At 38.5% G+C, this 24993-nt stretch overlaps 1 protein-coding gene across 2 annotated transcripts in view; it reads left to right on the forward strand.

Moving 5' to 3' along the window:
- SULT1E1 (sulfotransferase family 1E member 1) overlaps window positions 1–24993 on the forward strand; it is a 59984-nt gene that overhangs the window by 19675 nt on the left and 15316 nt on the right. Inside the window, exons 1-2 of one of the 2 annotated variants that reach the window (XM_006071127.3) lie at window positions 17866–18012; window positions 21896–22057. In XM_006071127.3, the coding sequence (XP_006071189.1) occupies window positions 21910–22057 (148 nt within the window). In that variant the 5' untranslated portion in view covers window positions 17866–18012; window positions 21896–21909. Of the gene's footprint in view, window positions 1–17865; window positions 18013–21895; window positions 22058–24993 lie in introns of those variants that run through there. The other variant, XM_025289969.2, reaches the window with a different exon arrangement.

Raw genomic sequence — 24993 nt, forward strand, 5'->3', positions numbered from 1 at the left:
TCCCTTGATATCTTTAATTTTCTTGAAGAGATCGCTAGTCTTTCCCATTCTATTGCTTTCCTCTATTCCTTTGCATTGATCACTGAGGAAGGCTTTCTTATCTCTCCTTGCTATTCTTTGGAACTCTGCATTCAAGTGGGTATATCTTTCCTTTTCTCCTTTGCGTTTAGCTTCTCTTCTTGTTAGGTCAGTTTAGCGAAGAATTAATACCTTGCCCTTTTACTAGTTTTGCATTTATTTATACCATGCCCTTTCCAATTTACTTCTTAACTATAAATTCCCACTTCTGTTTGCTATATTCTGAGCTAAGCCCAAATGCTGTCCCCTTCTACACTGGGGAGTAGGGGAGAGCAATTTGATTGCAATAATGCCAACTCAAATAGCAATAGTCCTGTATAAAGACTGCCTTCACAAGTCTAGGAAGTTTTATGAATAATGTTTTCGTTAACATTAGCACAATCTGAAGAGCCTCAGAAAATTCTGGTTTTGATCAGGTGGTATATAGTATTCTATAAAGTATAGAATATAGTATTCTAAAGTGCTCTACTTTTTAATATAGGAATGTACTTTATAATTCAACAAATCAATTAATTAAAAGATACAGCTTTTATCCTCAATGACCTGACACTCATACAATTAATGAGTGAAATTTTCTTTTTGTATTGATGTTACATCATTTTTGCTCAAACATTTTCCAGATAGTGAGACTAAAACAAGAACCTTAAATATGTAAAGTTTGAAAAGACTTACATTATTTATTTGTATACCTTCTTTTTCTACAATATATTTAAGGCATCTCTAAAATAAATAAAAATATACATGTATAAATATAAAATAAATAAATATATACATGTACCACAAAAAAGGAAAATTAATTAATGTGATTACTTCTAGGAAGTGTAATTGTTACTTAATATTCATTTTATCTATTCAGTGTTTTTTTTAATGGTAAAATGGCTATATATGTCATTTTTTTATTAAAAATGTAGATAGGGGGAAATGCTTAAGGCATTTGGTGTCAGCTTGTTTGCTTGAATTGAGTTTGGTTAAATCTGATAGTGAAGAAGTAAAAAGAAGAAGGGCAGAAAGAGTACTTACTGGTGACCACTTAGTAACCTCCATCCAAGTTCTACTGTCTGAAGTTGAAAGTCTCACTCTGAAATGCAACTCCAAGAGCTTGCAATTAGTCACAGAATCACTTGGTAGAAGAGATAACAAAGCAAACCAGCTATTCACAAAAACGACAATAACAGCAACAAAGATAAAACACCCCTTCCTATAAAGTTGCATTTATGTAAGTTTTATATGAAAAAAAAATCATGAAAATGACAGAAGGATGCAAACTAAGACTTAAGTAATTGAAAGATTAGATGAGTTTTACATAGACACAAATTCACACATTTAACAAATCTTCCTAAGTTAGCTAATGAAACAAAAGTTGTAAAGATACAGGGTTTGCTTTACATTTTAATTAGACATGCTGATTCTAAGGCAAGTCATATAGAAAAGTCAACTCTTGTGAGGTGGCCTCTTCTCCAGTTCTCACTGTGCTGTGCTTAGTCGTTCAGTCATGTCCAGCTCTTTGAGACTCTATGGACTGCAGCCTGCCAGGCTCCTCTGTCCATAGGGATTCTCTAGGCAAGAATATTGGAGTGGGTTGCCATGCCTTTAACTAGAGCATCTTCCCAACCAAGGGATGGAACCCTACTAAGGGATGGAACCCTCATTGCAGGTGGATTCTTTACCAACTGAGCCACCAGGGAAGTCCCCAGTTCTCATTGGAATCTAGTAATATCCTTTCCCTCACTCCTTCAGGCTAGGAATGGTGATCACTTTCTACTGAAGTCAGTCTCTGGGTGCCTAATCATGCCTTAGGTTCCTTAATCTTGGTTGCATCTTTGGAAACAGTCTCATGAAAATCACTTTAGGCAAATCCTCTTGAGTGAATTATATTTTTGCTTGACTACCATCCAGCTTTTTTGATAAAGCAAAGTTAGGTGATAAAACAAAATTTACCACCCCAAAATGTATCTCTTCAGCTTGACAGTTAGTTTTGGCTGATTGTTTTTAAGAACCAAAAGGCTCAGGAAGTCTTTCTTATTACCTCCCTGTTAGCTGCCTAAAAGATTTTAGCTAAAGGGCCTGGTCCAGGATGAGCCCTCTCACCAGAGAGATCTACAGAGAAGATGGGCTACTGTGGTAGGAAGCTTATCAGGGTCTGGAGACCAAAGTCTACTTTGTGTCCCACTATCTCTATGGCATAACAAACATTCCTTTATCAAATATTTGTTTTTCCATCTCCAGATGAATTGCCTTTCTCTCCTTTAAAGCCCCAAATCCCTACCCTCTTCTCTCAGAAGAAGGTTCTCAAGTTAATTTAAACTTGTCCTTGGACCTCAGTCCTATGGAACCTCCAAACATATGTAATTAAATTTAGTTTTCTTCTGCTAATGTCAATTTAAGTCTTAGCTGAGTCAGAAGAACCTAGAAGTACAGAGGGAATTTTTTTCTTTCCCCAATACCTATATATTGAGTTTTGCAATTAGAGATTTTATCAAATGAGAGTTGAATTGTGTTGATGAGTTTATGCCGGTTAAGAACAATCAAACTATTGATAGAACAGTTAAATTTAGTAATAATTGAGTATGTCTTGATTTCCATCTAAGTTAAATACTAAAGCAGTATATAGGTTGTAACATGCTGTTTTCATCAATAAAATATCCTTCCTATATGGCTGCATGGATCATACATATAACCTCTCTTTTTCATTTAATCTTTATTGTTTAGTCACAAAGTCAAGTCCGCCTTTTACGTGACCCCATGGACTGTAGCCTGCCAGGCTCTTCTGTCCATGGGATTTCCCAGGCAAGAATACTGGAGTGGGTTGCCATTTCATTCTCCATCATTGAATCTTATTTTGTTCTAATTTTTAATTTTCCCTTCTAAAAGTAAGAGGAGACTAAATAATTAAAGAAATTTATGTTCCAGAAACATACAGCTTCTAAAACTAGACATATGGTTTTTCCATGAGGGTAATCTTAATTCTAAGAACAGGGATGTAGCCTTTAGAAAGACATTTGAGACCAAAGAGAAAAGATGCCAAGGATTTATCTTTTTCTCACATCTGCTCTTTTCTTCACTCACTGTGTGGCCTCATCTACTCTTCAATTAGCAGTGCAAATAAAATTTTACTGCCTTGGTGCCATCACTGAATTGTTTGAGAGATTAACTCCAAGTAATGCAGAGACTCTAGGTTTAGATACCCAGTCATAATCTGACTAGCCCACTCGGAATATCTAATTCCTTCTTGATCATCTGTAACCAAATGGATCACCTTTAACAAAATTGACTTTCAAGGTTCTAAGCTTGTAGAGTTCAGAACATCCTTTTTAGCTACAAACATAACCTAAAAAGGTTTATGATTTCCAGAAATTGTGATAATCTTTTCAAATATATAATTTCATGTGATGGTCCAGAAATTCTATAAGGAAGTTACTATATGAACATCATGTATAGATAAACCACAAGAAACTTCAATCAGTTGCTCAAGGTCACAAAGATTAAGTGACAGAACTGGTACTTAAATTCAGGTCTGCCCCAGTGTTAGAGTTGGAGCTGTCAGCCGCTTCATCAAACTCCTTATGGAGTCTTGGCTCAATGAACCTGTTCTATGAGAAGTCAAAATAAGTTAGTGTAAGTGCTAGCTCTTTGATGGCCTGTTTTAATTGCTTCCTTGATAGCTCAGTTGGTAAAGAATCTGCCTGCAATTCAGAAGACCCTGGTGTGATTCCTGGGTCAGGAAGATCCCCTGGAGAAGGGAAAGGCGGTCCAGTACTCTGGCCTGTATAGTCAGTCCATGGGGTCACAAAGACTGAGCAACTGTCCCTTTCAGTTCACTTTAATAGAAAAGTAGCATTTTAAAATACCCAGAGAAATTGATAGAATTCACATCCTCAGACAACTCTCTATAAATATTGCTTTTCATAACCTGGCTTTTAATAAGTACCAGGAAGCACAGAATTCAAAGTTTCTATCTCTGGCAAGCTAAACCTAATTTATTCTTTCCTTCTTAAGCAAGATGTGAAGGCAAGCATGGGGCAGAGGAAGTGGTATATTCTAACGAAGTAGCAGAGGTAACATGGGGCTCTTCCTGTACCCTGACACCTCTGTACTTGCTCACTTGGTCAGCCAGTGTTCACTTCATAGATATTAAACTCATGTCTGACGTTTTGCATTTTACAAAGGGTGTTTCCAAAGATGTTCATATTTGCCCCATTTCTTATAGTAAGCAGAGATATGTTATTCTCTTTTATATAAAGACATAGTAGTTAAAATAATTCCCCTGCATTGTACAATTTATCACAAGCAGACCAGGTAGCCTCACTATCAAATCTATTTTCATTCACTACTTTGTGTTGTTTGATAGTCTATGGAGGGTGCCCTGGACTTCAAGGGAAACAACCACATTTGATTTCTCATCTCAACGTATTTACAGTTATAAGCTGACAATGTTGAACTTTATCCGTTGTTCCCCAAAGAAACATTCTTTCTCATATGACTTTGCTAAGAATCACGGATGCCTGTTTATTGGTGACACTGACACCCTCCACATATCCATGTTTTGCCTTGTTAATGATTAACTGAATACGATTCTTCTTGACTAAACTTTTGATTCTTTCCTTCTCCCAGGGTCCTGAACTTTGTCTTGCTATCTGCCTGAATTGATAAACAATTCCATTTTAAATTCATTTTTTCATTGAGATAACGTTGGTTTATAACATTGTATCTTTCATGTGTACAAGATTGTATTTCTACTTGTGTAGAGACTATAGTGTGCTCAATACCAAAAATTTAGTTTCCATCCATCTCCATACAGTGACTCTTTTAACCAGTTTTCCATTCCCCTTTAGTAACCATTACTCAGTTTTCTATCTGTGTTCTCTTTCATTTGATTTGTTCTTTACTTTGTCCTTTTGTTTGTTTGCTTTTTAGTTTCCACATATGAATGAAATCATGCAGTACTTGTTTTTCTCTGTCTGACTGAGGTCCATCTATTAATATATTGCTGCAAGTGACAGTACTTCATCTTTTTTTTTTAACGACTGAGTAGTAACAATCATTTTTTAATAGTCCATCCTGAAAACAGGCTGCCCTCAGGGTGAGACATTTTCTGACCTTCTTTTCCATCACACAGCTCTTCATCCCATTTCTCCATTCAGGGTTCCTTCTTGTCTGCTGACTTCTCTGTATGAAAGAAAAACCCTTTTGCCTAGTGTTCCCATCCCTAGCTTTCCCTGTGTGTGTGTGTGCACGCGTGCGCGCGTGCTCGCGCACACACACACTCAGTCATTTCAGTTATGTCCAACTCTGCAATTCTATGATCTATAGCCCACCAGGCTCCTCTGTTCATAGGATTCTCCAGGCAAGAATACTAGGATGGATTCCCATGCCCTCCTTTAGGGGATCTTTCCAACCCAGGGATCAAACCCGTGTCACCTGCGTCTCCTGCATTGCAGGTGGATTCTTTACCACTGGGAAAGCCCATCATGGCATAAAATTGACAAATAAAAATTGTATAAATTGTACAGTGTGATGATTTTATATAAGTATATATTGTGAAGTGATTATCCTGATCAGGCTAAATAACATGTCAATCATCTTTTATAGTTAGCTTTGTCTCTGTAAGGAGGACACCAAAAGTCTACTCTCAGCAAATTTTGAGTATACAGTACAGTATTACTAGCTATAGTTACCATGCTGTACATTAAATTCCCAGAACTTATTTATCTTATAGCTGGAAGTTTGTACCTTTTAACCAACATCTCCCCATGCTCCCACCCACTCACTTCCTTGTAACCATGCTTCTGTGAGTTTGAATTTTGGGAGTTCACGTGTAAGTAAGATCATATAATATATACCTTGCCTAACTCTTAAGATGCTTGGTGATCTATCAGAACATTCTACATATCACAATGGTTCTTCTTCTACCTCGTCCCAGCCCCCTGCCATTTTGCAATAAGGCTTTTAAACAAAATTTCTTTCTACTAAGTCAATATTTATTTGTTCTTTGATAATATAATATCACAGTCTAGAAGGGACATTCTCCATATCACTGTCAGAGTAAATGTTCTTTTGAAACAGTAATCTAACCTTATTCAAGATCAGATATTCCCATGATCTTGGCTCTAGATTTTGTCCAATCCCTTTCACAATACCAACCCTAATTTTAAAGTCTTTTATAATTCTTCACTTCTAATTACATATGCCTTATGTCCTAGTTGACGGCTTCCCTGATAGCTCAGTTGGTAAAGAATCCACTTGCAATGCAGGAGACCCTGGTTTGATCCCTGGGTTGGGAAGATCTGCTGGAGAAGGGATTGGCTACCCACTCCAGTATTCTTGGGCTTCCTTGTGGCTCAACTGGTAAAGAATCCACTAGCAATGGAGGAGATCTGGGTTCAATCCCTGGATTGGGAAGATCCCCTGGAGAAGGGAAAGGCTACCCACTCCAGTATTCTGGCCTGGAGAATTCCATGGACTGTATAGTCCATGGAATCTCAAAGAGTCAGACACCACTGAGTGACTTTCACTTTCACTTTGTCCTAGTTAAAACAAGACACTTTTGTTGTATTATAAAACTGTATCTTTTTTTATTAAATCTGTGCAGAGGCCCATAACTCCTAGATTACTTTAGAGTCCTCTGTAATATTTTTCTAAAGTACAGTGTGTGTTCTAAGTTGCTTCAGTCATGTTTGACTCTGTGTGACCCTATGGACTGTAGCCTGCCAGGCTCCTCGGTCTGTGGGATTCTTCAAGCAAGAATACTGGTTGCCATGCCCTCTTTCAGAGGATCTTCCTGACCCAAGGATGCAATCTGCATCTCTTATGTCTCCTGCATTGGCAGGTGAGTTCTTTACCACTAGAGCCACCTGGGTGTACCTCCCTTATATTAACTGTATCATATATATCACAGCATAGGTCATTTGGAAAGATACAGTTTTATTTTCCAGGATTTCTTCATTAGTTAGCATTTAGAACAGACAACTGCAAAACATCAGTGACCTAAAATGAGAAAAATTAATTTCTTGCTCATTCCACTTGAAGGCTACAACTCAGTTATGATGTAACTGGGCTCTGTGACTCTCATTTGTCTCCTTGTTCAAACACTGAAGATGAAGAAGGAAGTATTATTTGGTGCATTATGTTCTCTTGGTGGAGGATAACAACATGAGTGACAGCCAAAACACACAAAGGCTTTCCAAACTTTTGCTCAGATATGGCCTCTGTCATGTCTTCTCATATTCTATTGCAAAAAGCAAATTACATAGTTAATTGCAAGATTATTGCAGTAGAGAACTACACTTCACTTTCAGGTAGCAAGGGTAGTGTACTGTTTCCTAGAGCTGCCATAACACCACAAACTAGGAGGCTTAAAGCAACAGAAATTTATTCTCTCAGAGTTCTGGAGGCTTGAAGTCCAAAATCAAGATGTAAGCAAAGCCATGTTTCCCTTGAGATTGTGGATAGAATCATTTCTTGCCTTTTTTTTTTTTTTTTTTTTTGGCTTTGATGGCTTCTGTCAGTTCTTGGTGTTCCTTGAATTATAGACACATAATTCCAGTCTCTACCTCCATCTTCATATGGAGTTTTTTCCTTATATCTTTACATTGTTAGCTTATAAAGACATCATTAGGCTTCCCTGGTAGTTCAGATGGTAAAGAATCTGCCTGTAATGCGGAGACCTGGGTTCGATCCCTGGGTCTGAAAGATACCCTGGAGAAGAGAATGACAACCCACTACAGTATTCTTGCCTGGAGAATTCCATGGACAGAGGAACCTGGCAGGCTACAGTCCATGGGGTCACAAAGAGTCAGACATGACTTAGTGATGTCTAAGTGGTTAACAAATACACAAGGACATCATTATATTGAATTAAGGGTCCTCTACGGAGAAGGCAACAGCACCCCACTCCAGTACTCTTGCCTGGAAAATCCCATGGATGGAGGAGCCTGGTAGGCTGCAGTCCATGGGGTTGCTAAAAGTCAGACACGACTGAGCGACTTCACTTCACTTTCACTTCTACTACAGTAAGATCTTAACTAGTTATAACCATAGTGGTTCTATTTCCAAACCAGGTCATGTTCTGAGGTACCAGGGTCAAGACTTTAACATATATTTTGAGGGGACACATAACAGATAGGGAACACATTCTTATAAACAAATTATAAATCTGCCACCATTTTCTTCCTTTCTCCCTGTCTGTAACCTTTCAAGAATATAGACGGTAAAAATTACCTCAGAAATTGAGAGAGTAGAGGAATGGATCAAGATTCAAAGTAGAATTCTTTCTTAGGAGATGGCCAAAAAAATAGAAAGTGAACTGATTCTAGAGATCAGAGAAGAAACCCACAATTGCAGTGGATCATCATAGATGAAAACTATTTCCATGGCTTCAGATATTCAGGTATTGCTCCAGTTCACCAGTCCCCTGGTGTAGTTGACTCTGATATTCCTACGAGCAATGGGAACATGCAAATTACACTTTAGTCTCTATGCCCAGGGCGTCCCCAATGTTTCAGTGATAAAGAATCAGACTGCATTGCAGGAGACACAGGAGATGCAGGAGACACGAGTTTGACCCCTGTATTGGGAAGATCACCTGGAGAAGGAAATGGCAATGCACTCCAGTATTCTTTCTTGGGAAATCCCATGGACAGAGGAGTCTGCTGGGCTACAGTCCAAGGGTCGCAAAGAGTCAGACATGACTGAGTGACTGAGCAAACACACACACTCTATGCACAGAGGCAGAAGGCCTTAGGTAGGTTAGAATGATTGTGATGATGTCCTGCCCCTTTCAGATTTGGTGTAACTAGGTGATCTGATCAAAGAACAGAACTATTGGGAGCTAGCAAGAATTCAGTAAACTGATTAGAGATTAGAGAATTACTGGACTTGATTAAGCAATTGGGTAATATCTAAAAGAGTCTCTTCTCACTTCCCAAAAATCTTCCTGGTTTCCACAGCTGTGGCATCTCCTCATGCCCTGAGGCCAATCTTGGTAGGAAAGAGGAGGAATTGAGAAGAAGCTGGAGAAATGGTGCAGGGAAGTGAAGAGACTTAGCTGCTACTGGGCTAAGTCTTTGAATGGGCTCTTGGATCAGTTGGCTAGGGTTCACATCCCAAGTCAGCCACTCAGTGGTTATAAATTTTTGCCACTTACCTAACCTAACTGAGGGCTTCCCCACTGGCTCAGTGGTAAAAGAATCCTCCTGCAATTTAGGAGATGCATGTTTGATCCCTGGCTCAGGAAGATCCCTTGGAGAAGGAAATGGCAACCCACTGCAGTATTTTTGCCTGGGAAATACCATGGATGAGGAGCCTGGTGGGCCACAGTCCATGCAGTCACAGAGAGTTGGATATGACTGAGTGACTAACAACAGCACCTTAACTAAGCTTCAATTCTTTTGTCTTAAAATGATTATAAAATACTAATTCAAAGGGTTGAAGTGAGGATGAAAAGAAATAATCTATGAAAAGTACTCAGTGTAGTTCCTGAGACATAATAAACCCTCATGAAACATTAGATAATTTTAGTAGTTTTACAAATCAGATCAGGGACTGTCCTATGACAAAACCTGCATTATATCCCAGGTTTCTCACTTTTTTCCCCCACACCTGAATCCTTATCTGTATATGTTAAATTCCTCTCTTATCCAAATCAGACTTTTTTTCTGTCTTTCTGAGAATTAGTCCTGCTTCTTAGCTCTAGGTTTGTAGCAGCATCTCTATCATCTGCTCGCTTTCTGCTCTTGTGTGACTGCCAGATATCTGACTCATAAATTACCATGTGCTCGAATTTCTGACTCCTAACACCCACCTTTCTATTACCTTCTACCCCATGTTCCCTGAATTTCATTGTCCTAGCACTTTCTGCCTGTTCTGTGATTATGTATATTTTTTCTTTCTTATCATGAAATGTAATTCAAATTTGCATCATTTTAAAGATGAAGACTGACTTCACTCTCTCTTTACCATGAAGCTTCTTGACATAGTTGGTTTCCAAATCACAGTTGTACTTACACCTGCATATTTCAGGACAGGGTTGTAGGATGCACTTGTATAGGATATATGTGAAGATCACATAACTGGACACAAACGGGGTGGCATATAGAAGGTATTCTGTATATTTCACTAAGTTCTTATTTTTCATTGCATTGCTGCTGCTGTAGACCCATGAGTAAAGAAAGAGCCTGATTACTAGATACAGACTAACATTGGACCAGTAACAAGACTAACTTACTATAAAAGTATATTATTAATACTTTTACAAAATAATTTTTCATTTGCCAAAAATTGGGACTAGAATGTTCAGGAACTGGTAAACTGGAGAAACTTAAACTTGTGAATTGGAATCATCTCTGAGAATTAGACCATCAAGGAGGAAAGGAATCAAAACAAGAGGGACATAGGATTTCACAATCTTTCTGGAAACTGATGCTTCCTTGAACTCAAGGGTAACCACCTCCCAAAATAAAGAAAGCCGTGGAAAACCAGACCATAATGTGAAAGAATTTTAAAGTATTCACAAAATTTTCAGTGCCATTTTTAAAGTATAACAATATTACACTATGTCATGACCCATGTGGCAAAATGCTATGAATTATAGTCTATTTTATATTATTGTATTACTTTCAAATGTGCAACACTGTTAAAATTATTGGATAAGGCTAAGTTGAAATTAACAGTACAATTTATAGGCCGACAACCACTTTAAAGCTAGTTCTATCAATTGGGTAGTAAGTATGTATCTGATAGAAATGAAAAGTAAACTACTAAATTTGACATTGAAAAAACCTGAATTCCAAAAAACTTTCTTTCATTAAGATAAACAAAGATGTTGAGTTTTGTAAGTCTCTGGCATTCAAATTATCAGGCATTTCAAAGAACCTATGTGCTCAAATGAGCACTACTAAAAAGTTAATGATTATGTCTTTCTTTCCTGATAAGACTCTCTGGGACTTCTCAGGAGTGGGAGAAGACTGCAGTCACTTTACTTTTTCAGGCTCATGGATTATCAAAAAGTGAAGCCACATGCATGTGTTAAAGAGCTGTCAGACCCCTGGATTCAGGTGTAATATATAAAGAGCATGTAAATAGTCAAACAGACTCCCCACCCCCACCCCGCACCCTCCGTGATTCAGCGGTAAAGAATCCGCCTGCCACGCAGGAGCGGCAGATGAAGTACAATCCACGGGTTGGGAAGATCCCCTGAAGGAGGTCATGGCAACTGACTCCAGTATTCTTGCCTGGAGAATCCTATGGACAGAGGAGCCTGGCGGGCTATATAGTCCATAAGGTCGCAATGAGTCGCACATAACTGAATTGACTTCCCATGCACACAAATAACGAATCACATCCTCACAAGAAGGAAAAAAAAACAAAAAAAAAAAACAAAAAAAACAACAACTGAACTGGAAATCAATAAGACTTCTTAGATCTATCAAAGAAATGAGGTCATAGGGAAAACTGCAGTTCCCAAACCTAGAAAGACAGAATCCATAGAATGAGGTCCTGCCGGGGTCCAGCCCCGGTGGATCCAGGGAATTCGAAGCGGGGACAGTGTCGGAGAGGATCAGGAAACAACTGCTTAATAAAACGTTAATTAAGGATATAAAGAGTGGTGAAATAAGGATAGCTCAGCGAAGAAATTCAGTGAAGAAACGAGGCTGAAATAAGGATAGCTCAGTGAGGAAATTCAGTGGAGAAAAGAGGCTGAATAATTCAGCCAGAAGGTGAGAGAAAGAACGACATGGGGAGACCAAGTTTCGGTGAACAAGGCCCGCACTTTATTTTCCAAAGTAGTTTTTATACCTTAAGTTATGCATAGAGGATAATGGGGGAAGGGGTAGAGTCATGCAGCAAGCCAGGCTTTCTTCCTGCAAACTTATCATATGCAAAAGCTTAGGTGATTTGCATCATCTTCTGGCCTGGAGGCCTGTTAACATTTTAAGACCCTTTCTTCAGAAAACGTATTTTTCTCTAAAGGTGATTGGTCAGGAGCCACCCTCCAAAAGCATTAGATAAAGTTGCATTCCTACAGAGCAAAGGTGTGGTGGGCTATAACAAGAAAAAGAATTAACTCAAGGGTCCCAGGTTACAAACATTAAAGCTACTACTTACACCAATTATATTAATCAATACACTGCCAGGGATGCAGCAGGTAAGGGATATGGAGACTTAGCAGCAAACATTGGCCCAGCAAGTGAAAAACCCTTCACCAATACAATTTCTAATCAATCTTTTAACTGCTCAAAGGAATCTGTATTCAGACAGTTTAGAACATCTCCTGCCTCTCACAGTTGGGAGGCTCTGAACAATCACATGTGGCCAGAAAAACCTATTCAGGCAGGCTAGAGGACTTCCAAAGGAGTTTGTAGGTTGAAACACTATCACACCCAGGAACTTTATTAACTGCAGCTGTAAGTAATGGGGGACAGCCCCCTGTAAAGTCAGAGGTGTAGGTGACAGCACAAAGCGGAAAGTAGGCAGACTCTGGTTTTGGGGGTAGATGCTCAAGAATTTCCAGGGGGACTCCTGAGGCTCGATCCCGCCTTTGCGTATGCCAAGCCTCCTTCCTCATGACCTTTGCCACGGGCGGAGCTCGCTCCCGGCAAGGTCCGATGAAAGAGGAAGAGTTTGGAAAGAGGAAGACTTTGGAGCCAGTAACTGGTAGGAACTGATGAAATGCTGGATGGAGGAGGCTGGGCATGTAAGAGCTGACTTATTGGGAAAGACCCTGATGCTGGGAATGATTGAGGGCAAGAGGAGAAGAGGGTGGCAGAGGCTGATAAGGTGGTTAGATAGCATCACCAATTTCAATGGACATGAATTTGAGCAAACTTCAGGAGATAGTAAAGAGCAGGGAAGCCTGGTGTGCTGCAGTTCATTGGGTCATGAAGAGTTGGACGTAACTTAGCAACTGAACAGCAATGACAGTTTGCTTTAATTTAAGAGTTAAAAACCCTGGAGGGCTCAGTTAAAGAAAATCTCCAAGCTTCTGTGAATTTTACTTCCAAGTCTCAATCAGATTATCATGTTGAAAAACCAATGGAGAAAAACCGCCTGGGTTCAGGCAGAGGGAAGGGAAAAATAACCATTTAAAAATAAACCTAAAAAAAAAAATAAAAATAAATAAAAATAAACCTAGAGTGTTCTCCATAATAAGGGACTTCAGGCTATGGAAAAAGATCTTACCAGCAATTTATCTGATATAGGGGAAGGGAAATACTCAACTACAGCCCTTTTGGCATTCCTGTCTCATAAAGGGGAGGTAAAAGATAATGGAGATCAAAGCAAGGACACTAGAGGAAACTGAAGTCTATAACACAACAGCAAACATTAAACACAGCCTATCTTTTAATCAGATAATATCCAACATTCTTACAATTCTAAATACTGGTGAAGATGTGGAGCAAAAGGAACTCTAATTCATTGCTGGTGGGAGTGCAAAAAGGCACAGCAACAGTGACAGTTTCTTACAAAGCTAAATACAGTCTTAACCATTTGGTCTAGCACTCACACTCCTACATATTTGCACAAATGAGGAGCAAACCTATTTCCACACAAAAGCCTGCACATGAATGTTAATAGAAGCATTACTGATAATTTTGAAAACTGAAAGCAACCAAGATACCCCTTAATAGGTGAGTAAATAAACAAATTCTGGTACCTTCAGATAATAGGATATCATTCAGCATTTAAGATAAATAAGGTATTAAATGATCAAAAGATATGGAGGAACTTTGAATGTACATCGCTTTAAGTCAAGAAGCCAATCTCAAAAGGCTACGCATGCTCTTTGACTTCAACTATATGGCATTCTGAAGTCAGAACTACAGATAGGATAAATTATCAGTGAATGTCAGAAGTTCACAGGAGGGGAGGCAGAAGGAAGAGGTGGAGCATAAGATATTGTTGTGAGGGGTGGGGGCAAAACTATTTTGTATAATACCATAATGGCAGATGCTTGGCATTAAGAATTTGTCAACATTCATAGAAATGTGCAACTCAAAAAAAATGAACCTTAATTAAACTCTGTGTGTGTGTGTGTGTGTGTGTGTGTGTGTGTTGTCCTTCAGTCATGTCTGACTCTTTGTGATCCCATGGGCTGTAGCCCACCAAGGTCCTCTGTCCATGGAATTCTCCAGGCAAGAATACTGGAGTGGGTAACCATTCTTCTGCTCCAGGGGATCTTCCTGACTCAGGGAACAAATCAGTATCTCCTGCATTACAGGCCCATTCTTATTTTAACCTATGTGATTCATACTTTATAAGATTATACAGAAAGTTCTTTCAGGCAAAACTTTTCTTTTGCACCCTTCAGGAGGCTTCATTTTACTATATGTTATTTATAGTAGCTATCTAACACACTTTATGTGAACTCAATGCCCCATATGGAGCTAGTGGTAAGGAATCCGCCTGCCAGTGCAGGATACGGGTTTGATTCTTAGGTTGGGAAGATACCCTGGGGAAGGAAATGGCAACCCACTCCAGTATTCTTGCCTGGAGAATTCCGAAGACAGAGGAGCCTAGCAGGCTACAGTCTGTGAGGTTGCAAAGAGTTGGACACAACTTGGCGACTAAACAACAACATACTTTCGCACTTATTTTTTTATTGGTAAGTGAATCCTCATCATTTGAAAGATTTTTTTTAAGGATAAATGTGTTTTGGACTTCAGTGGCTGCCAGCATCACATGGTTTAGACACATTTGTAATATCTTTGCAGCCAATTGCTTACAACTGAAAGATAAGAGAGATGGCCTGAAAGCTAAGTCTGTTCCGATTAGCCTATGCTTATATCCTGACTTTTTGGATCAAAGAATATCTTGGTAAACAATGATAGAAATCTTACAGATCCTTATTATTAAATGATGATAATTTTAAAATTAAGCTATGCAATAGTATTAAATATTACAATCTATATTAAACTTGTATATTTAACAATTAAATGTTTTAACACTTATTTAACACAAATAAAAATAAAAAAAGTAAAATGACAAAGTACATAAAGTCAAATGACATGCAATTTAAAAATAAGCCTCTGGTTAACCCTGCTCTATTTAGATTTTCTATCATAAAAAATTGCCATTTCTCAAAAACCACTCGTTTATTTTATTTTGGGTAGGGCTGGATATTAATGTCTTTTGTAATTAACAACGGCAGTTCTCTTAACTTTGTTTTTTTTTTTTAACACATCAGCCACTTTCACTCTGTTAATATGTATTCAATGCCCAGCCTGTGAGCTAGTTACCAAATATCACCCTGTTTTAAATGTATACACAGACTAATAAGGAAATTGGACAAGTAAATTTTAATTCTGGCATAATGAAATAAATGCTAAATAGGATGCAGTGCAGAGTTTCAAAGTCCATTTGAAGGGATATTCAGTCTTGCAAAAGTTAGGAAAGGTCTTTCAAAGTAAGTGCAATCAAATTAAAGACAAGAGACAGATGAGAACTAGTCAGGTTTTAAACTAACTGAGTTGGAGGTATTGATGAGGGTATGAGGTGGAGCAAAGGAGAATATCCTCCACTGAAAAGAGTAAGTGCAGAGACATGAAAACAAAACAAAACAAAACAAAGAAACCTTGGCCTTTTCTTGATTTGAAGTAGAGCTGTACAATATTCTATGTTACAGGTGTACAGTATAGTGAATCACCATCTTTAAGGGTTATGCTCCATTTGCGATTATTATAGTTCAGTCAGTACAGTCTCTCAGTCATGTCCGATTCTTTGTGACCCATGGACTGCAGCACGCCAGGTCTCCTTGTCCATCACCAACTCCTGGAGCTTGATCAAACTCATGTCCATTGAGTTGGTGATGCCATCCAACCATCTCATCCTCTGTTGTCGCCTTCTCCTCCTGCCTTCAGTCTTTCCCAGTATCAGGGTCTTTTCCAGTGAGTCAGTTCTTCTCATCAGGTGACCAAAGTATTGGAGTTTTAGCTTTGGCATCAGTCCTTCCAATGAATATTCAAGACTGATTTCCTTTAGGATGGACTGGTTGGATCTCCTTGTAGTCCAAGGGATTCTTAAGAGTCTTCTCCGACACTGCAATTCAAAAACATCAATTCTTACTGCAGTTCAAAAGCATCAGTTCTTTAGCACTCAGATTTCTTTATAGACCAACTCTCACATCCAAACATGACTACTGGGAAAACCATAGCTTTGACTAAATGGACCTATGTCAGCAAAGTAATGTCTCTGCTTTTTAATATGTTGTCTAGGTTGGTTATAGCTTTCCTTCCAAGGAGTAAGTGTGTTTTAATTTCATGGCTGCAGTCACCATCTGCAGTGATTTTGGAGCCCAGAAAAATAAAGTCTCTCACTCTTTCCATTGTTTGCCCATTCATTTGCCATGAGGTGATGGCTCCAGATGCCATGATCTTAGTTTTCTGAATGTTGAGTTTTAAGCCAAGATTTTCACTCTCGTCTTTCATCTTCATCAAGAGGCTCTTCAGTTCTTCTTCACTTTCTGCCAAAAGAGTGGTGTCATCTGCATATCTGAGGTTATTGATATTTCTCCCCACGATCTTGATTTGGGCTTCATCCAGCCCAGAATTTCACACAATGTTGTCTGCATATAAATTAAATAGGCAGGGTGATAATATACAGCCTCGACTTACTCCTTTCCCAATTCGGAACTAGTCCATTGTTCCATGTCCAGTCTAACTGTTGCTTCTTGACCTGCATACAGATTCTCAGGAAGCAGGTAAGGTGGTCTGGTATTACCATCTCTTGAAGAACTTGCCACAGTTTGTTGTGATGCACAAAGGCTTTGGAGTAGTCAAAAAATTATATATATATATATATATATATATATATATATATATACTCTATATGATATATTATAAAATATTAGCAATGTTCCTGGTGTTGTACAGTATATCCTTGAAGCTTATTTTATAGCTGATAGTTTGTACCACTTAATCCTCTATGCCTATCTTTCCTCTCCCTCTTTCCCTCTCCCCACTGGTAACAGCTAGTTTGTTCTCTATATCTGTGTGACTGCTTTTTTTGTTGTTATAGTCACTGGTTTGTTGTATTTTATAGATTCCACATACAAGTGATGTCATACAGGATTTGCCTTTCTGTCTGACTTATTTTATTTAACATAGTGCCCTCCAAGTCCATTTTTCTCATTCTCTTATCTAAATTTCAATGCTGTCAATGACTAACTTTACCTGGAAATTCCACACTATATCATTTAGCATGTGATTGGGAGCAGAGATAAGTGAAATTTTAAAAACAGTAATCCAAGGTGATTTCTGTTACATTATTCCTTTGGCTGTCATCTGTTTTTGATTTTCAGGGTTACTCAAGAGTTAAAGGCAAAGATTTTTAAACAAAAGGTGTTTTCCAAGTGACCTGTTAAGACACAAGCAAGTACTATAAATCCCTCTTTGAAAAGTCTCCCTAACCTAATCTAGGTCTCCTGATGCAGGGTCATTTTCTTCTCTCTTACTCCTCTAGGGAGTTTAATCTTTCAAAAGTCAACCTCATCCTTTGATTCAGTAAGTGACACTCTCTTATAAATTCTCTTATATTTTGCTCCATCTTGCTTACATTTTTCTCCCTCATCTTTACCTTTATTTCCTTTTCTTCCTTCTCCTTAACCCAGTGATGGCTACTGGCAAATTTAGAAATTTGCCTAAGAGCCAAGAATGAAAAATAACTGGAGAACCTCTAATATCTGTGTGAATAAACATGACTGTGTGGCTCACTGCACCTGCAGGTATGATATTTGTTTTACCCCATTGCATCACGAAATCCAGAAAGCCTAGACTCACAAGTTAATCTCCGCCTCCTTCTCTGGTATTCAGAATAAAAATCCACCAGAAACATTCCAAACGCACAGTAGTGCTCATCTTTTTTTGCAGCTTGAAACCTGAGTGGGGATTGAAGAAAACTGAATTGCATCACCCAGTTTCTTTCACAGGATCATCTGGACAGGTTTTATCTCTATTATTGCTGATATTAATATTTAGATTTTAGATATAGAAAATACAGAATTACTTATTACAAAACTATATTAAAAAGGAAATACAGAGAATAAAGTTTTTATCAATATTTTACTTACTTAGAATAAAGCAAATAATCACTTTGTGATAAAAGATCACTTATTAAAAATAATATATTTATATAACGTTTTGCTGTTTAAATTAAAGCGTTTTAACATAAAACTTAGTATCATAGTTGCCTTGTAAATCCTGCATGTTAAACATGTTCTCTATTTTACTGAAGTGAGAACAAAGCAAGCAGAGTAGAAAAGTTAAAGTGGAGACTGAATTCTAGTCAGATGTTTACTTCTGTGAAATATGTCAGAAACAATCTATTACTAACAGGGAACTTGCAAATATCACTGTTACTTTTAAGTGAAAGACATTTGACCTTCAAGAGCAGAAATCCCAAAAAAAAAAAAAAAAAAAAAAGAGCAGAAATCTAAGTCCTTGGTAAGTAGTTGACAAGGTACACCATTGGCAGGACAGTGGCTGTTTCATCTAGGAATTGTTAGTGGATACTAGAAAGCCCAAGCAGATTTGATCTAACAATAAAACAATTGAATTTAATGAGGATTTTTTAGCATCTATTTTGTGACACAGTGCTATGGTTCTGGATAGAAAAATGTCCAAAAGGATATTCTCTCCTTTCAGCCACTTTGCTCAAATCCAAATTAAGTTGTAGAAGGTGAGGCTGAAGCAAGCCCTTTGCATCTATACTCATTCTGATAGTCAGCACTTATCTCTGTGCCTGGTAAGAGCAGAGGCGTTCACATAGAGTATACCGCTGAATGAAAGGCAGACTGGGGAGTAGAGGAGGGGAAGATGGAGAAAGAGAGAAAGAAAGAAGAAGGGAAGAGGAAATACAAAGAAAAGGAGAAACATATTTCTTCCCTCAACTGAATTCATGAATCACAGTTCTAATAATTTTTGGTCAGCGTTTCTAGACAATAGCACCCTCCACACTCAGTTAGGGAATGCAGTTGACAATTTCGAACTGAACTATGTCTTTTGAGAAAGAAGAAATCAGCTGGAGGTGAATCTGTACATTACAAGATGAGAGAACTTACCAAAAGAAGCTAAACAAAGCAAGGGATTTTATTATATGCCACCTAGTTTAACCCTGAGATTAAAATTGACCATGAAGGGTCAGTCAGAAGTCAGCCAACTGTTTTTGATAATAAGTCAGCTACTCCCACTTGACTATAAGCCAATTCTTACAAACTTGGCAGAACACCAAGCAAGTTGTTCATATGAATAAACAAATCAATAGGCAGGACAAGGAATGCCTTTTGTACACATTTTTTTTCCCCTAGTGATTATATGAGCAATAAATTTCTATATAAACCATTAAAAAATTAAAAACAACTGGCAATATAAGATGGGAACACTTCAGATATCTTCAATTTATAAACAAATGATAAATTACCTGCTATATATCATTTAGGAAAAAAAACAAAACACTTCTGATGGACAAAATTGACCAAAATGATTAAAATAACCAATAAACTTATGAAACATCAAAACATGAAAAGTTATAAAATATCTTTAATACACAGATTTTTAGGAGTTTCCCTGGTGGCTCAGATGGTAAAGAATCTGCCTGCAATGCAGGAGATGAGGGTTCGATCCCTGCAATATTCCCCTGGAGAAGGGAATGGTTACTACTTCAGTATTCTTGCCTGGGAAATCCCATAGAGAGAGGAGTTTGGCAGGCTACAGTCATCCCTGATGGCTCAGCAGGTAAAGAATCATCCTGCAATGCAGGAGACACAGGAGACCTGGGTTCAATCACGTGTATGAGCGTCTAACAACTTATCCTACAGGGTTATTTTTGTTTTTTGTTTTTTTTTTGACAGGGGTGGATAAAAGGGAGATGCTACCATGTGTAAAATAGTTCGCTAGTGGGAAGCTGCTGTATAGCAGAGGGAGCTTAGCTCAGTGCTCTGGGATGACCTAGAGGGGTGAGATGGGGGGCAGGAGGGAGGTTCAAGAGGAAAGGAATGTATGTGTACATATAGCTGATTCACTTTGTTGTACTGCAGAAACTATGGGCTTTCCTGGTGGCTCAGTGGGAAGGAATCTGCCTGCCAGTGCAAGAGATGTGGGTTTGATCCCTGGGTCAGGAAGATTGGGAAGATCCCAAAGATCCTCTGGAGAAGGAAATGGCAACCTACTCCAGTATTCTTTCCTGGGAAATCTCATGGACAGAGGGCCTGGAGGGCTACAGCCCATGGAGTTGCAAAGAGTTGGACATGGTTTAGCTACTAAACAATAACAACAATCCTGAGGCAGTCTTGTAACTGAATATTGCCCAGTTCTCTGGCATGATGAGCCTCATTTTACTCAGTAATCAGATCAGATCAGTTGCTCAGTCGTGTCCGACTCTTTGCGACCCCATGAATCGCAGCACGCCAGGCCTCCCTGTCCAGCACCAACTCCCGGAGTTCACTGAGACTCACGGCCATCGAGTCAGTGATGCCATCCAGCCATCTCATCCTCTGTCGTCCCCTTCTCCTCCTGCCCCCAATCCATCCAAGCATCAGAGTCTTTTCCAATGAGTCAACTCTTCGCATGAGGTGGCCAAAGTACTGGTTTCAGCTTTAGCATCATTCTTTCCAAAGAAATCCCAGGGCTGATCTCCTTCAGAATGGACTGGTTGGATCTCCTTGCAGTCCAAGGGACTCTCAAGAGTCTTCTCCAACACTACAGTTCAAAAGCATCAATTCTTTGGTGCTCAGCCTTCTTCACAGTCCAACTCTCACACCCATACATGACCACAGGAAAAACCATAGCCTTGACTAGACGAACTTTTGTTGGCAAAGTAATGTCTCTGCTTTTGAATATGCTATCTAGGTTGGTCATACCTTTCCTTCCAAGGAGTAAGCATCTTTTAATTTCATTGCTGCAGTCACCTAATACCTCGTCTTAAAAGAAAAATAAAGGAGATCCTGTGAGGGCAATATCAAAGAAGGATAACATTTGTTGAGATGCTATATCACAAACTCAGAATGGAGTAAGTTTGCAGAGGAAAAAGGTAATGAGAGGAGTTGAAAGCCAATAAAGGAAAGTTTGCCTAATTAAAAAGTCTAAGGCTTACTCTGAACATGAAATGAGGTATCATGGGATCAGGCACTGTCAATGATAACCGTGTTGTTTAACCTTATAAATTTCACACAAGTCACTCAATGAGAGTGTCAACTTTACTGATGAAGTGAGAGAGAAAAGTATAAGTAATGCTAGGGGGTCATACTCTTCTATACCTTCCAGAATCCATGTCTTAGACATATCCATTACAGTGTCATTATTTTCATCTTTTTAATACTCTCACCAAGCATTTGATTTTTTTTTTTTTCATTTAATGAAACATATTCAGGATCAAAGAAAGCTTTGACTTTGACATCTGGCAATAGCTATCAAATGTGGCCATCAAAATTTATTGTTATTTAATGTATACAAAATTAATTAAAGGGATTCTTTGCCAAAATATTGTTGCATTTGCACAATATCTTAGTCTTTTTATATGTTTTATCAGTTCTGAGGGAGAAATCAAGGCTCTATTGAATGTATCACACATTTTGTACATAGTTTTAAAACATGTAACTTATTTGTGCTTTGTACTACTTATTCTTTTATATGTTAGACTTAGTAATAGAATTAGAAACTCTTAAAGCACCAAGGCTATGTTATACATTTCTTTAATATTCCTTACCCTATATGCTCAACATATAAGAAATGTTAGACACCCAAGAGAAATTTGATGTACAGGACTACTATTAATATTAAAACAACTTAAAGTGCATGTGAAGTGGAAAACATACCTTTTTTTCTTTCAGTGTACCACTCCACGATGAGTTCTTCCAAACCGTCCTTCTCAGATTACTTTGGCAAAATCAGTGGAATACCAATGTATAAAAAATTTATCGAGCAGTTTCATAATGTGGAGGAATTTGAGGCAAGACCAGATGACCTTGTCATTGTCACCTATCCCAAATCTGGTAAGTCTCTTTGTTATGTCAAAGGTGTTCCCTTTTCACCTAGAAAGGACAAATCCACCTTTTCTGTTAAATATTAAGCCATTCATTTCTCCCACATTCATTCTCTGTATTAAATAAGGACATATTATAAAAGTTCTGCTATATACACAGAAAATAGTGGCATATTATAACTCTATTATCTTGGTATAAGTTAAATAAGCAGAGTGACAATATACAGCCTTGACGTACTCCTTTTCCTATTTGGAACCAGTCTGTTATTCCATGTCCAGTTCTAACTGTTGCTTCCTGACCTGCGTACAGGTTTCTCAAGAGGCAGGTCAGGTGGTCTGGTATTCCCATCTCTTTCACAATTTTCCAAAGTTTATTGTGATCCACACAGTCAAAGGCTTTGGCATAGTCAATAAAGCAGAAATAGATGTTTTTCCGGAACTCTCTTGCTTTATCGATGATCCAGCGGATGTTGGCAATTTGATCTCTGGTTCCTCTGCCTTTTCTAAAACCATCTTGAACATCTGGAAGTTCACGGTTCACGTATTGTTGTAGCCTGGCTTGGAAAATTTTGAGCATTACTTTACTAGCGTGTGAGATGAGTGCAATTGTGCGGTAGTTTGAGCATTCTTTGGCATTGCCTTTCTTTGGGATTGGAATGAAAACTGACCTTTTCCAGTCCTGTGGCCACTGCTGAGTTTTCCAAATTTGCTGGCATATTTCATCTTTCAGAATTTGAAATAGCTCAACTGCAATTCCATCACCTACACTAGCTTTGTTCATAGTGATGCTTTCTAAGGCCCACTTGACTTCACATTCCAGGATGTCTAGCTCTAGGTGAGTGATCACACCATCATGATTATCTGGGTCATGAAGCTCTGTTTTGTACAGTTCTTCTGTGTATTCTTGCTACCTCTTCTTGATAGCATCTGCTTCTGTTAGGTCCATACCATTTCTGTCCTTTATTGTGCCCATCTTTGCATGAAATGTTCCCTTGGTATCTCTAATTTTCTTGAAGAGATCTCTAGTCTTTCCCATTCTGTTGTTTTCCTCTATTTCTTTGCATTGGTCACTGAGGAAGGCTTTCTTATCTCTCCTTGCTACTGTTTGGAACTCTGCATTCAGATGCTTAGGTCTTTCCTTTTCTCCTTTGTTTTTCGCTTCTCTTCTTTCCACAGCTATTTGTAAGGCCTCCTCAGACAGCTGTTTTGCTTTTTTGCATTTCTTTTCCATGGAGATGATCTTGATCCCTGTCTCCTGTACAATGTCATGAACTTCATAAGAAATGCTGGGCTGGAAGAAGCACAAGCTGGAATCAAGATTGCTGGGAGAAATATCAATAACCTCAGATATGCAGGTGACACCACCCTTATGGCAGAAAGTGAAGAGGAACTCAAAAGCCTCCTGTGGAAAGTGAAAGCGGAGAGTGAAAAAGTTGGCTTAAAGCTCAACGTTCAGAAAACTGAGATCATGGCATCTGGTCCCATCACTTCATGGGAAATAGATGGGGAAACAGTGGAAACAGTGTCAAACTTTATTTTTTTGGTCTCCAAAATCACTGCAGATGGTGACTGCAGCCATGAAATTAAAAGACACTTACTCCTTGGAAGGAAAGTTATGACCAACCTAGATAGCATATTAAAAAACAGAGACATTACTTTGCTGACAAACGTCCGTCTAGTCAAGGCTATGGTTTTTCCAGTAGTCATGTATGGATGTAAGAGTTGGACTGTGAAGAAAGCTGAGTGCCAAAGAATTGATGCTTTTGAACTGTGGTGTTGGAGAAGACTCTTGAGAGTCCCTTGGACGGCAAGGAGGACCAACCAGTTCATCCTAAAAGAGATCAGTCCTGGGTGTTCATTGGAAGGACTGATGTAAAGCTGAAACTCCAATAGTTTGGCCACCTCATGCGAAGAGTTGACTCATCAGGAAAAGATCCTGATGCTTGGAGGGATTGGGGGCAGGAAGAGAAGGGGATGACAGAGGATGAGATGGCTGTATGGCATCACCGACTCTGGGAGTTGGTGATGGACAGGAAGGCCTGGTGTGTTGCGATTCATGGGGTTGCAAAGAGTTGGACACGACTGAGCGACTGAATTGAACTGAACTGATAGCTCTATTCTAAAACCACAATCTGTACATATAATTTGAGCAGCACACTGATAAATGGGTATTTTGCCATATAAGAAATTCACATAATATAGATGGATGACTATAGAACCATTAGTAAAATTTAAAATTACCTTTCTGTCTTTATGTCATTGTTGTCATTGCTGTATAGACAAAGTATAAGTAATTTTCATGGATTTTTTAAAAAATTAACACTTTTTAGTTAATCAGTTCCTCTTTCTAAAGTCCATCTCTGAAGATCTATTATATATTTTCCTGAACTTAGCTTGTTAGTCATAGTCTTACAATCTTAGAACTTTAGAAATTAGAAAGTCCAATCCAGACTTCTTCTCCATCTGGTTGTTCCAATTAGTACTTAAATATGTCAAACGTTAAATATACCTTAGGCTATTCTGACTCTAAAGTGGTCTTCCATTCTTTTTCCTGTCTGAATCAATGTCAGCACAAAACCAGTCACCTGTTGAGGACATATGAGAGCTATTTCAGAATCAGTTTCTCTTAACTTCTTCATCTTCCGTATTCAATCAATCAATCTGTTTTGCCTGTTTAGTCTCATAGATATGCCTCAGAGTCAGTTTCTAGTTTTCTTGTCACCTTCTCATGACCCTTTTCTCCATTATTGTATTTACTCTGCCACTAGAGTAAGTCTTCCAAAACATGACCCTTATAACCTTGCTTTCTTGCTTGTTGTTTGGCAGTGACCTTTAAAATCCTTTAGAGATGACTTGAACTCTAGTATGAATTACAAGGCTTTGTAGGCTTGGTGTCTGCTTGACACTGCATCCTCATCTACATTCATCCCTTCAAGTAGCCTCTGA

The sequence above is a fragment of the Bubalus bubalis genome, chromosome 7, assembly GCF_019923935.1.
Source record: "Bubalus bubalis isolate 160015118507 breed Murrah chromosome 7, NDDB_SH_1, whole genome shotgun sequence".
Classification (NCBI taxonomy): Eukaryota; Metazoa; Chordata; class Mammalia; order Artiodactyla; family Bovidae; genus Bubalus; species Bubalus bubalis.